This window comes from Trachinotus anak, unplaced genomic scaffold (assembly GCF_046630095.1).
Source record: "Trachinotus anak isolate AG129_WGS33_773 ecotype Australia unplaced genomic scaffold, CSIRO_AGI_Tana_v1 ptg000014l, whole genome shotgun sequence".
Taxonomy (NCBI): domain Eukaryota; kingdom Metazoa; phylum Chordata; class Actinopteri; order Carangiformes; family Carangidae; genus Trachinotus; species Trachinotus anak.
Window position 1 is genome coordinate 5,825,062 of NW_027273865.1, and position 13,343 is coordinate 5,838,404.

At 41.8% G+C, this 13,343-nt stretch overlaps 2 protein-coding genes across 2 annotated transcripts; both read right to left on the reverse strand.

The window, feature by feature from the left end:
* Positions 1-128: 128 nt before the first annotated feature.
* Positions 129-5,178, reverse strand: LOC139631852 (cytochrome P450 2F3-like). The gene is given in 10 exon segments (XM_071496467.1): positions 129-761; positions 960-1,101; positions 1,184-1,371; positions 1,804-1,945; positions 2,172-2,348; positions 3,143-3,156; positions 3,159-3,302; positions 3,760-3,909; positions 4,243-4,405; positions 4,865-5,178. Coding segments are annotated over 10 exon segments (1,473 nt in total). The 5' UTR covers positions 5,036-5,178; the 3' UTR covers positions 129-579.
* Positions 5,179-7,925: 2,747 nt separating this feature from the next.
* LOC139631850 (cytochrome P450 2G1-like) lies at positions 7,926-11,897 on the reverse strand. The gene is made up of 9 exons (XM_071496465.1): positions 11,675-11,897; positions 11,345-11,507; positions 11,067-11,216; positions 9,983-10,143; positions 9,637-9,813; positions 9,204-9,345; positions 8,897-9,084; positions 8,640-8,781; positions 7,926-8,433 (listed from the first exon to the last, which is right to left on the reverse strand). Exons 1-9 carry the CDS (start codon positions 11,843-11,845, stop codon positions 8,252-8,254), a joined length of 1,476 nt encoding a protein of 491 aa, XP_071352566.1. The 5' UTR covers positions 11,846-11,897; the 3' UTR covers positions 7,926-8,251.
* Positions 11,898-13,343: the final 1,446 nt, after the last annotated feature.

Genomic DNA, 13,343 nt, shown 5'->3' on the forward strand with positions numbered 1-13,343 from the left:
TACTCCTTACTGTGCTGAGGCCTGTAGACAAGCAGATAAGGGGCCCTACAGCTGGTCACAAGATAACTGATGGAATTTGAGTAAAACATTAAGTATTTCTTGTTTATCAATAAATTAAAACAGTATACAGTTTGATTCATCCAGTTTTCTTCAAAAGCAAACTACCCCAGAAAAAGTACATTTATGTACAGGCAAGTGTAAAAACACTGTAAATTACACTGGGTGCATAATTTAAATTACACACAACAGGTGAGAAAAAAGAGAAATGCCATTACGACATACAGGATTAAGGGAGGTATTAATTAAGAGAACTTTTTAAAATCTTTGGTAAAGCTTTTTAACATTCGGCAAAAGTGAATAGTGTGTAATATACTGTAGTTAAAATAAGGCGCTGACACATGAAGAATGTGGTCAAAGACCATTTTGGTGAAGTTGAGGCAAACGTCAAAGTTACAGGCACAGGAGAAAGAAGTTTGTGCTTGATCTCCGCTGGGATGAAATTAAGTCCTTTGATATCAAATGATCCCCTCTTCAGAGGTTGAAGGCCAGATGAAAGGTTGAAAACACAGGACTGTTCTGTCACCGAGGCGTAGCAATGATCTCGTACCTGCGAGGCAGATTGGCAAAGCTGCTGCACTCAGGGCTGAGGTCTACGCTGTCAGGTCCTCCAGGGCAGGAGAAGGTGAAACGCTGCAGAAGTGACACCATGAAGAGGAAAATCTCCATGCGAGCGAGGGACTCTCCGACGCAAGATCTCTTTCCTGAGAAAACCACAAAGAATGAAAGATGTACCTGAGATAAATTACTATTTATTGCAGGGACTGGGTTTATAATTGGCCTCTTAAACATATCGCAGGTCAGAAAGGAGCATGACAACACTAAAATTTGTTTAGCAAGCAGGTTGAATATTCAGCCACATTTTCTGAGCGAAATCAAAGGAAATTAACTTGATCATTTACCTGCAGAAAACGGCAGGAATGCAGGATTTCTCTTAAAATTGCCATTTTGGTCCAGGAAGTGCTGGGGGTTGAAGGAAAAAGGGGTTTCCCACTGTTTTTCCTCTTTCAGCACAGAGTGCAACAAGGGAATAATCACAGTATCCTGTTGAGACAAGACATTATATAATATGGAACATTTTGTGCTTTCTGTATCAATAACACTTCATGTAATGAAAACAGAATACCTTGGGAATTGTGTAACTCCTGAAAGAGATGTCCTCGAGGGAGTAGTGAGGGACGCTCAAGGGAGTAACATCCATGACACGCTGAACTTCATGGAGAACTGCATCTGTAAAGGGGAGGGACTTCCTGTCCTCCATAAAAGGACAACGCTCCTGTCCAATCACAGCGTCAATCTCCTGTTGCATGTTCTCTTCAGAATGAGGAAAATACAGACATGTAACTGGTGCAGAAACACTTACCCAATTCATCAATTAGTAAATCAGTTCTGGTTAATCATTTAAGGGATTCATATAACAAAAAAACATTTGCTGGTTCCAGCTTGTCAGTTCTGAGGGTGTGCTGCTTTTACATTTTACACATGCTTGATATTCAACGCTAGAGTGAAGTACAATGAATGTTCAGCACAATGTTAGAGTTGTAAATCTCAAAATGCTAATCGGCATTCATCAACATTATACGCAACCAATGACAAGGTGCCAGGCCAAGAGCTATAGTCCTGAGTCTATTAAACACGTTTGAACCTACAATGTATAATCGAGATGTGTTTAAAAGAAAGAAGGTTAAAAAAAATCAATTCAAGATTAGCTTCTCTTTTAACCTGGTGCCACTGGTTGTTACCTACCCTGTATTTTAGGGTGTTTGATCAGTACATTTAGTGCAAATCTAATGGTGGAGCTGGTGGTTTCTGTTCCTGCCAGGAACAGATTTAACACTGTTGACACCAAGTTGTCGAGGTGGAACTCAGTTGTGGGGGTGTGCTTTTCCTTAAAGAACAAGATGAGAACCATTTTACGGTTAGGACAATACAACCTGCAGGATCAAAATTCAAGATGTTAAAACACACTTCAGTGAGTTCACCTGTGCACCTATCAACAGGTGTGCAGATGGTGGTATTTGCAGAACTCCATTATATTATACTTTATATGAGTAAGAGTAGAGTAAAGGAAACAAAGATGACTTGTAGTTCACTTTCAGTCAATGATCCCATACCTGACTGAGTCTCATGAGGAAGCAGTCGATGTAATCTCTGGGTGAGCTGGGGTCCAGTGTGTCCTCATGTTCCCGGATTTTTTTCATGGTAAACTCTCTCAACTCTTCAGTCCTGGCAAAAATTTTGTGATGTCGACCTGGCACCCATTCCATCAGCCGAGGGAAGATATTATACATCTGTGATGGGGGGCGGAAAGGACTCATTGAAAAATATGTTAGCTGAGTAAAAAGTACCTGCCAACCTTTGGCATTCGAGGTGTTACATAGATAAAAATGCGCCGACGCTCACTGCATACAAACCTCAAATCATTCCCGAAGGGACCAACTGAGAATACATCATCACCATAAAGACAGAATAGTCTCTGAACCCTGGCAACTGTACTTCAAATTTAACAATGGGTTAAAGAAAACACAAATGAAGCAAACGTCTTCTCTGCCTTAACTGGGCATCACATTTAGAAAAAAAAGACTGAAAGTAAATGAACATAAATAAATTAAACAAAGTTGCTGCGAGTCAGACTCAGAAAATTAAAGAAAGAATTTAGCAAAAACGTTGTGCTAGGTGTAACATCTGAATCACTGGTCAATGTGTTTCTCAGTTTGCTTGTGCATTGTGTAGTTACAACTTTTATTAGCAGTTTTTTATTTCTTTGAGCTTCATCCATTTGCATGTTTTCTTCAACTGCAGCAACTTTCTCAACAACAATAGAGGAGTGACCAGCGCATAAGCACAAACATAGATCTCATTGAGTCCTGATATAGACAATAATGAGGGGAAACACTGTGAAGAACATTATGGTAAAGATGGTTCCTTAGTGTAGTGTTGGGAGTCATATCATAACATCTTGTCATGGATCATCTCATTCTAATCAACTAGATTAGTTATTATTATATATATTAATTTACAGAGCACAAAAGCCTAAAGCTGAGCGATGTCTCTCACTAAACACCAGCCCACCTCCTCCTCTCACCTGGCCCAGGGAGTGCTGAGAAATTTCAGGACTTCTGAGATTGTCTGCAGAAGGTATAGGAAGTGGTCATCATCATAGCTGAAGCGCTGACCGAACACCAAGCAGCAGATCACATTGGACACACTGCAGCTCAAGAAGTAGGTTGGGTCAAAAGGTGTAGCTGGGGGGGAGAAGTGCTCATTAAATTATCAGTGTGACCTGAGGCTTTGCCAAACAATTAGAAAAGAGAGCATAATCTCAATCACTTTACTGCTTGGGAATAAATCTTAAAATCAATAATATATCATTTTGGAGATGCTCTGACCCAGTGGTCTAGAAATCACAATGTGGCCCTTGTCAAAGTCACTCGAATCCTTACGCTTGCCCATTTTTTCTGCTTTCAACACATCAGCTTTAAGGACAAAATATTCACTTGCTGCCTAATATATCCCACCCGCTGCCAGGTGCCACTGTAACGAGAGAATCAATGTTATTCACTTCACCTCTCAGTGGTCATGATGTTATGGCTGATCGGTGTATATCAGATCAGAAAAATACAAAAACAGAGCAAACACACCAGGCATGCACAGTCACTCTCTCTCACACACACACACACACACACACACACACACACACACCTTTGGTACTGTCTATGCGGGCCACCAGATGCTTGCTCTCTTCCTGGATCCACTTTTCCATCCCCTTGCGTCCCATTCCAAAGTCTCTTAGGGTTGTGAGGGTGAAACATCGCAACTGCCTCCAGCGCTCTCCATTACTGATCGCTAAACCTTTGAAAAGTGTAGAAACAGCAGCGAAAAGAAACTAATGATAAATGTGGCCTCCTCCTACAAGAGAGACAAGCAACTTGTTGCTACCAATTAAAGCTTCTGAAGTGCAAGAAAACAGCGTGATAGACAAGTGCAGGAAAAACCTCAAATAATTTCACAGAAGCAATTGGGAAATTTTCAACAGTTGAAGCCACTGTCTGCAGTGATATAGAGGTGATAACATCGGCCATAAGAAATCAGATCAAAGATTTGCAGCCTGGTGTTAAGGACAGAGAATGCCTGTCTCAAACATGTTGACCTGGTGCACATGGCATCACAAAAATCCCATATTACCACAGCCCTTAGTGAGTCTGATCACGAAAGGAAGAGGCACTCTGCCAGAGAAGTCATCTGCCTGGTCCACCAGTGCCTCCTTCACAGCATCGTGCCCCACCAGAACCACAGTGCGCTGACGGCCCAGGTACACAGTCATCACAGGGCCACAGCTTTCACTGAGCTGGAGATTAAACACAGCCACAAACATGGACTGGATTCTTGACCTGGCGTGCAAGGAACACCACAGAGCAGACACACCCACTGCTGCAGCACTGCAGCAAGCAAAACAGTCTCAGCAAACACAAAATCACTGACACACAGCTCACAAACATAAAGCTACAACTGAGACTGAAACATACAGGAAGTACACTTAAAGCATGGCAAATCTGTATTTCTCTGAGGTTGGCAAAACTTTTCAAGATTTCACTGCTGAACAGCAAAGTAATTCAGATATTCAAGGGACAGGGCTCAGAGTGTGTTTACATACAGTGGCCAGAACCAACGCACAAAAGGTTACAAACACAATACACTGAAGTCAGACCAAGGGCAGTAGAGCTAAAGAAAAGTGCAGGCAAGTCGGTGCAAGAACATGATAGATTTTCATCACAAACTACAAAACAAAGTAGTCTATCTCTGTCACCTGCAGCAGAGATTTGAACGGAGCTCTTTTGTCCAGCTGTGGCAGATTTCCTATGACAGGCAGGCCTGAGGGTCCTGGAGGTAAACGAAGCCGTCCGCGGCTCTTCAGGCTCAACAGCCACAGCAACACAGCGATCAGCCCCGCCGCAGCCAGCGCGCTGTACGCCGCCATCGTGCTCCACGGCAGCGCCGGGCGTCTGCTCACAGCGGGGACCGGGGAGGGGACGGCAGCGCCGGGCGTCTGCTCACAGCGGGGACCGGGGAGGGGAGGTGCGGCTCCGCCGGCAGCGTAACTGCTGTTCGTCTGTCTGCCGTCAAACCTTTAGCCTCGATCCCATGCTGCTTTAAGGTTAGAGCTGTTTTTTTTTTTTTTTAGATAATTTTATTAACACAATGGAAGTTACAACAGCGTTATCGTCCCATCAGTAGTAACTGTGTGCTCGGGGTTATGCACAGATCATAATACACGAAATATATTTTAAAAGCAAGAGATAGAAATAAAATAAATAAATAAAGTTAAATAAGATAAAATAAAAATCAAATTCGTTACAGCGGTAGTTTGTGCAGGATTTTAAGTGTGTTCAAACATGATTTTAACATTTGCACCCGTTTTCATTAAGTTTCCTCAACTCAAATTTTAAAAGCTTCCAATATTTCCCATCGGCCCTTTCACTTTCAGCCATTATATACGCCATAGACTGAATATAAAAAAGATGCACACTCATTTATTGTTAAGGTTTCTGGTGGTGGCAGCACAGGCAGGTTCAGTGAAGGAACTTGATCAGACTGAATGATGAGGACCAGCAGGCTTACAGTCAGCAGGGAGGGAGACACAGAGACACACTCAGTGCTGGCGTAGGCACTGGCTGGGATAGGGAGAAACTGGGAACAGGTGCATGAGCAGGGAAGTTCAGGAGATTAAAAAACAGAAAACAGGTGAGCAAGTGAATATGGACACAAGAAGAGAGTCTGGAGACATCTGGTGGGTGGGTGCAGTATGACAGGTGACTGTGCTGGAGGGAAACAGGGTAGGGGGACATGGCAGGCCCAGAGGAGGGAGGAAGAGGGCCCAGGGACAAACCATAACATTATCCTATCATTAATAATTATGTTTAGAGGTTCATCAAGTAAGAGTGAATTATTGACCCAATTTGATTACATATTCTTTATTTCAGTAGAATTTATGGCTTTATGGTCTGTCAGAGGTGTCAGAGTAATTTCAACTTTACACTGTAAGTATGAGTCAGAGATTAACCAGAAATCTACTCCACAACCAGGCATGTTTTTTCAGGTAAACTCTTTATATATCCATTAAGCTTCTCCCATTCATAAAATCAGTCACAAGAGTTTTTTAATGTCTCTAAAATAGCATCTAATTAGTGTTTAAAGTTTCAAACAACTCCTTGTTTTCCTTCGCATTATTATAGACATAAACACTGGCAATTAGAAAAATCTAGATATTGTAAGACAAAATTCATAAGAACGCAGTGGCCATATGGGATTATCTTCCCACTTGTGTGAGTGTTCCTGCTTAGGGCTGATTTCCATACATCATCCACAAACGCTTCCAACACTGTGATTTCCAAGAGTTATAGTTTTCATCAACAGAATGAGTTTCATTTTTGCATAAAAAATAATGCACTTCACTAAAGCTCAAGCATTAAGTGAAAAGAACTTAATAAGAGAAATTATAAAACAGGACAACAGTGACTGTCGTGCTTTCAGGTTATCCTGCTATAGCTGAATCAATGAACGTATCTCCCTGTTAGCTGCTAAGACTCTCCCTACGACAAGGTAATCTTCTTCTCCTGACAGCCTTTCTGGATACTGGCCACAGTAGGTTCATTTTTTTCACAATCTCCTAAACTACCCTCCTTGAAGCAGAGATTTCTTTGTTTCAGGTATTCGTTGTTTGGACATCTTCCAGACCATGCCAGAAAAATGTCTCTCAGAGAAGGATGAAATCGTGGACTTGTGCTTTGGCTGAGTGTTTTCTGCCAAACCTGTGAACAGGATCAATCACTTCCAGAAACCTCTCTTTATAGCCCAGAGCTACATTTGGACATACATCAGCCACCTTTATTCTCACCTCCTCCTCTTCTTCACGCAGACCACATACATGCACAGATCCCACCTTCTTTTGTAGCACTCCAACTCCAAAACTTTGTTTTCCAAAGACTTGATCTTTTCTTTGTCTTTGCTGACTCGATCTACCATGTGTTGTGTTGTACCTTTTATGTCTTGCATATCAGCAGAGAGAAAGTTCATGGAAGATTTGAGCTCAACACACTATCCAGTCGAAGAGCCTTGCTCCTGATAGCTAGCTTGAGTGGCGCTACGATGTCGTCTGCCGTTTCTTGTCCCATTTTCCCTTTTTTTCAGAAAGGCAATTTTGTAGGAGGAACAGGTGGGCCCCTCATATTTGCATTTAGCTGAGCTATGTGGTGTTAATACAGTTCAGCAGATGCTGCTTCTTTGAGTAAGAAGGCTTCAACCTTCTCGTTACCCAGAGTGACTCTAGCTCTATGAGTACTGAGTACATGCACAGCCTTCAAACAGTTTTTGCTGCAGATTTATTCCCAGGCTTTAGTAAGAGATCAATGCATTTAACCAGCCTGGTGGTCGAATGCCCTGGAACATGAATGAACTGATATCATTGTCACTGGAGTGGAGTGGAACATGCAGGTATGTCTGTTATTCCTGTTCGCTCTCCTCCAGAGAACTTTGCTCCAACTTTGCTGCAATGTTTACTTTCCCAGTGGTTGACACCGATGTCAAGATTTAGGTACATGGCTATAGGCCAAGTCACTTCTTATTTATTTTTATCCACACACTACTGCACAAATGTTTTGGCACTAAATGTTTATTTTGAGGGCCTGTGGGAGTGCGCGTACTCCTCACTGTTTAATTGCTCCTCTTCCAAGCAAAGTTTATGTTGAATTATACAATATGTAGTACAAACGGATGTATACACAATTCCTCCTCCGCTGGACGAATGATGTATATGGTGATATTGACATTTGTATAAAAATAACACAAGTAGTCATAATGATAACAATACATTTGTATAGAAGTAATATGTTTATTTTTGTTATGTACAAACAATTAATGTAACAATTAATACAGACACCAAGAACTGATCGACATATATACATATACATATAAAAAGACTTCATCTTAAACACTCAAAATTCGGCTTGGGGAGAAGCTGTTTCTTAAATTCAAAGTCCAAAGGGCTGTCCGCTATAGCACAGAAGTAACAGCAAACAGTAACTGCACAACAAACATTACAGCATCACAATAAAGCCAAGTATGTCGTACAGAGATTCCTGTGTGTGACTCAGAGTGCTTTAAGCGATGACAGACTGTCTGAGTGGAGCTCCTCTTTTCACCGTGGTGTGGCGATGATCTGGTACCTGCGAGGCACATTGGCAAAGCTGCTGTACTCTGGAATGAGGTTCATACTGTCCGGGCCCCCAGTGCAGGATATGGTGAAATGCTGCAGCAGTGACACTATGAAGATAAAAAGCTCCATACGAGCCAGAGACTCGCCGACACAGGCTCTCTTCCCTGTGAAGAGACACAGTCACAAACAAAGTGCTGTATGATGCAAAATGATTTCTTGTGACTGTGAAGGGGCAGAGAGTGGGATACTGTATATAGCACAAGATAACTGGCATCCATCAAGGACAAACCATAGATTCACATGAGGTTGTGAACATGCTTGACCAGCAACCTAACTGGTGATTATCAACTAACTGTTGACTGTGATTTACCTGCAGCAAACGGCATAAATGCAGGATTTTTCTTGAAGTTGCCATTCCGGTCCAGGAAGTGCTGGGGGTTAAAGGACCAGGGAGTTGCCCATTGCTTCTCCTCTTTCAGCACAGAGTGCAACAAGGGAAGGATCACTGTGTCCTGTAGAGACAAGATATCATGTCAGTGTGATAAAGCGTATTTTTTAACATCATGTTAATCCATGCAATGTTGCAGGGCATAGACTCTAATCTATATATCTTACAATCAAACGTACCTTGGGAATGGTGTAACCCCTGAAAGAGATGTCGTTGAGGGTGTAGTGAGGGAGGCTGAAGGGGACAATGTCCAGAAAACGCTGCACCTCATGGATGACAGCATCTGTGAAGGGGAGGGACTTCCTGTTCTCCATGTTGGGGCAACGGTCTTTTCCAATCACATTGTCAATCTCCTGCTGCATTTTCTCTGGACAAGGCAAAGCATAATTTTACTCTGAATGCTATTAGACAGGCTTATCCAGATCTTGACCACAATGTATTTACAACTGGTGAAATAAGACAATGTGTCCTCTGTTAGGGACCTACCCTGTATGTTTGGGTATTTGATCAGCACGCTGAGAGCATATCTGATGGTGGAGCTGGTGGTTTCCGTTCCCGCCAGGAACAGATTCATCACTGTAGACACCAAGTTTTCGTAGTGGAACTCGGTTGTGGGAATGTGCTTCTCCTGAGAGGACAAAGTGGTAATAATGCAGTTTAGGTAGCAGGTGACAAATGTTGCCTTGGGTTTTTGTTTTCTTTAAATTGGATGGTTTGAATAATTAAACAGTAAAATCTGTCACAACTGCACCAAGAAAACAATTCTTAGTACCCAAGATAATATCAAGGGATTATTTAATGCATGGGTTTAATGGATCCAGAAGTGTTTTGTGGTGAAACCCTTAAGAAGAAAGGGATATTACTCACTGGTGTCTCATGTTCCCTAAATACAACAAATGACCCTGACGTTCTTTCCAACCTGATTCATTCGGATGAGGAAGCAGTCGATGAAGTCTCGCGGGGAGCTGGGGTCCAGTGTTTCTTTGTGCTCTTGGATCTTCATCTTGATAAACTCCCTCACCTCCTCCACCTGGGCAAAAACAGTGTGCTGCTGGCCAGGCAGGCGCTCCATCAGCCAGGGAAAGACATTGTACATCTGTGGGAGGGAAGCCCACAGCACACTGCAGTTTTGTTTGTTGAAATTGTGTAAATATATTTAGGAAAGTATCACAGAGTACTCTCTCTTAATAGCTTGAGAACAGAATAAAAACATTGTATTTGGAGGACCATCAGCCTCTGACTGTCTCGATCCCACCTCCACTTACCTGACCCAGAGGGCTACTGCCAAACTTTAAAATCTCAGATATGATGTTGAGGAGGTGCAGAAACTGCTTGTCTTCATAACTAAAGCGTTGGCCAAACACCAGGCAGCAGATCACATTGGAGACAGTGCGGCTCAACAAGAAGGTTGGGTCAAACGGTGAGGCTGAGGAGGGGGAAGAGGAGAACAAAGTTGGCCCTGTCTGTTAACGGTACTAATCAGAACAAAAAAGTGATATTGAAGAGTTTACAAAATTCACTGAGAACATGGTTTTGCCTACCATGTATAAGTTTTCAAATGCCAAAGCCATTATTTTTTGTTTATTACAACTTGGGTTCGGCCATGTCAGTGTTTCTGAAATAACAGTTTCAGAAACACTGAAATTAGCAGGGATTTAACTTGAAAGCACAACCTTGTACTGCAAATTTAGAGACATCAAGCATCTGATACATAGGTAACTCTGTGGCAGCTTCTCAATTTTTAATCATTTCAATGAGTAATTAACCTTTATTGATCAATGTAAAATCATCAGTGACAGTAATGTGTCAATCCACCTGCAGTGAGACAATTCACCACACATGTTATTTCTTCAGTAAAATGCAGTTTAAAATGCCCTGTTGTTGTCGTTGTCTTTGTAAATCAAGGCTTTGACTGAAGCTTCAGTGTTTCAGCTGGTTATGTAACACATTCAGTGCCTGCTTTGCACAAACCGCTTTCAGACAGAGATAAGGATTAAAGTCTGTGGAGAGAATAATACACAGAGCAACACAACAAAGCTTCCAGGTTCTCCTTCCAGTTGTTGACCAATCATTTCATGCATCATCTACTTATTTTGTGTCTGTTCTACTCTATTTTGTGTACTATTTTGTTAAGGCTCAATTTTGCTGTCGGTTTTCAAACCTATGTATTGTGCAGCCATACATTTTTTTTTTCTTTTGTTAAAAGTGTTTATGATGAAACTTTTGTGTCAATTAGTCACCGGGTATGACAGTTAGGGCTGAACAAGGTAAACTGTGCTTGACAGGTTATGCAGTAATGCTCTTTCCCTGTGTCGAACACGTGTTTTACAACAACAGCACAACACACACCTTTGAATGTTTCTATGCGAGCCGTCAGGTGCTTGCTCTCTTCCTGGATCCACTCCTCCATGCCTTTGCGTCCCATCCCAAAATCTCTTAGGGTTGTCAGCGTGAAACGTCGCAGCTGGCGCCAACGCTCCCCATTACTAATCCCCAAACCTGACGAAAGGAAATGTGTGCTTGTTGTTGACCAACTGGAGCCAGGCAAGATAAACTGTGTTGATACAGAGACAAACCACTGATAAATCCCTGGACAGAGATGACAGATTTGAGGTGTCTTGTGTTACCGTAGCCCTTGGTAGCTTTGAGCAGGAACGGCAGTGGCCCTCTGCCTGTGAAGTCATCTGCCTGGTCCACCAGAGCCTCCTTCACTGAATCATACCCCACCAGTACAACCGTCCTCTGCCAGCCCAGGTACAGTGTCATCACAGGACCATAGGTTTCACTGAACTACAAAAAAACATGATTTGTTAGGGTAATAAACTCTGATGCAACTGTAATTATTTTCCCACAAGTCAGCTGCAGTCAAAAGTCAGAATCAGTACAAGTGAATAACAATGCAGCATCTGCCTTTTTTTTCAATGTGAACAATGTAAAAAAAAAGTCCCTGAACTCACCTTGAGAAAGCTTTTAAAAGGTGCATTTTTGTCCAGTTGTGGCAGGTTTCCTATGAGAGGAAGTGCAAATGGTCCTGGAGGCAAACGATACTTTCTACTGTTTTTTACACTAATAACCCACAGCAGAGCTAAGATTAGCCCTGCCAATATCACTGTTGAAGTAAAGTCCATTATGGTCTACTCTTGTCTCTTCACCTGTCACTCTGTGACTGTCTCCTGGATCCTGAATGTTTGCCTTTATACTTGACGGGGCGCTGGCAGGAGTGCTGCAGTAGGCCACAGGTGAACCATGTGACTCTCCTGTGTACCTTAGTACACTTTCACCTGATTATTGTTTTTCATTGGCTCAAAGCCAGTGTGAACTAAGGCTGATGAAGCACATTGTTTCAACATTTGACTTGAATTTAATTTAATTACTTGAATTACCCAGAAACATTAAGCATGTCGGCCATCCTAGAGGAAGGGAAAATCCAAAAATAAGATCTCTTCTTTGTCTAGTCTATTTCTCCGAGACAATTGAGCTCAATCTAAGCTCAATATAAGATTTTGACAAGACCTTAAAGAAAACTTGATTGGCTTATAAATGAGTATACACAACACCTGGAATTGTGGTTGTGCTCAAATGAAGGCCTGTAAGCACAGCATAAGATCTCCTGCTTTTCTTGTGTTTCTCCTGTTATTCTCAAATTGAAAAGAATTGATTTCTCGGATCTTGATCTCTTCTTTTGCTCCTTTTTTCTCCTAAGGAGGGTTTAGGAGAAACATGTCAGAATGCAGTGATCTCCAAATAAGATCTTATTTATTTCTGTGAGACAAAGAAAAGACGTCAAAATCTTCCTCTGGGTGGTTTCAACATTTGATTTGAATTGAATTTGATTACTTGAATTACCCAGAAACGTTAAGCATGTTGGCCATTGTTCCACCAATGACCAACCTGCATCTTAAAGTCAGCTGGATTCACATTACATGTGCTGTAACTAATCAGCCACTGTTAAAGGGTGTTAACAAATTGGTGTCGATATTTCTGAGTCAGATTGATATTTTGTGCCACTCTTTACTGAAACAGACTCCTGACCCACTGCAGTGATGGTCTGGTAGTGGTGCTAAATGCTACCAGCTAAATACTGAATAGCGTTATTCTTACCAGTTGTTGAATCACACTGAGGGTCAGGTCAGAAGAAGGAAGTTTCTTTAAATTTATGCTGCAGTCTGTCACATCAGTCAGAGTGGCAATCATCTACAATACACACGGGATGACTGCTAGATAGATTGAATTTATTTGATGACTAAACAAAATAAAGCTTAGTGGTTTATTGTCATATCCAACAACACAACACAGAGTCATAGCAGCAGTATAATACATATATTACAGCAGCAAAGTGTAGATACTCATTACAGCAATAGACTCCACCTTTTTTGAGCCAAGGTTATAAATGAATAAACAGATAATCACCATTTTGACAATTTGCCATTTATAATGTATGTTATTTCTCAGTAAATTGAGTCTGTTAGTGGTAAAGCTGGGGTACGCAGTAATCTTTTGGCGTCAATAGGCAAAAATTCCTTTCAACAAATTGTATTTGAAGTGGTCTGAGCAAAAACCAGTTGTCTGCACCTCCTGTTCTCTCTGTTTTACGACTTCCAGTCTGTGATGGGAGACTTTGGCCAA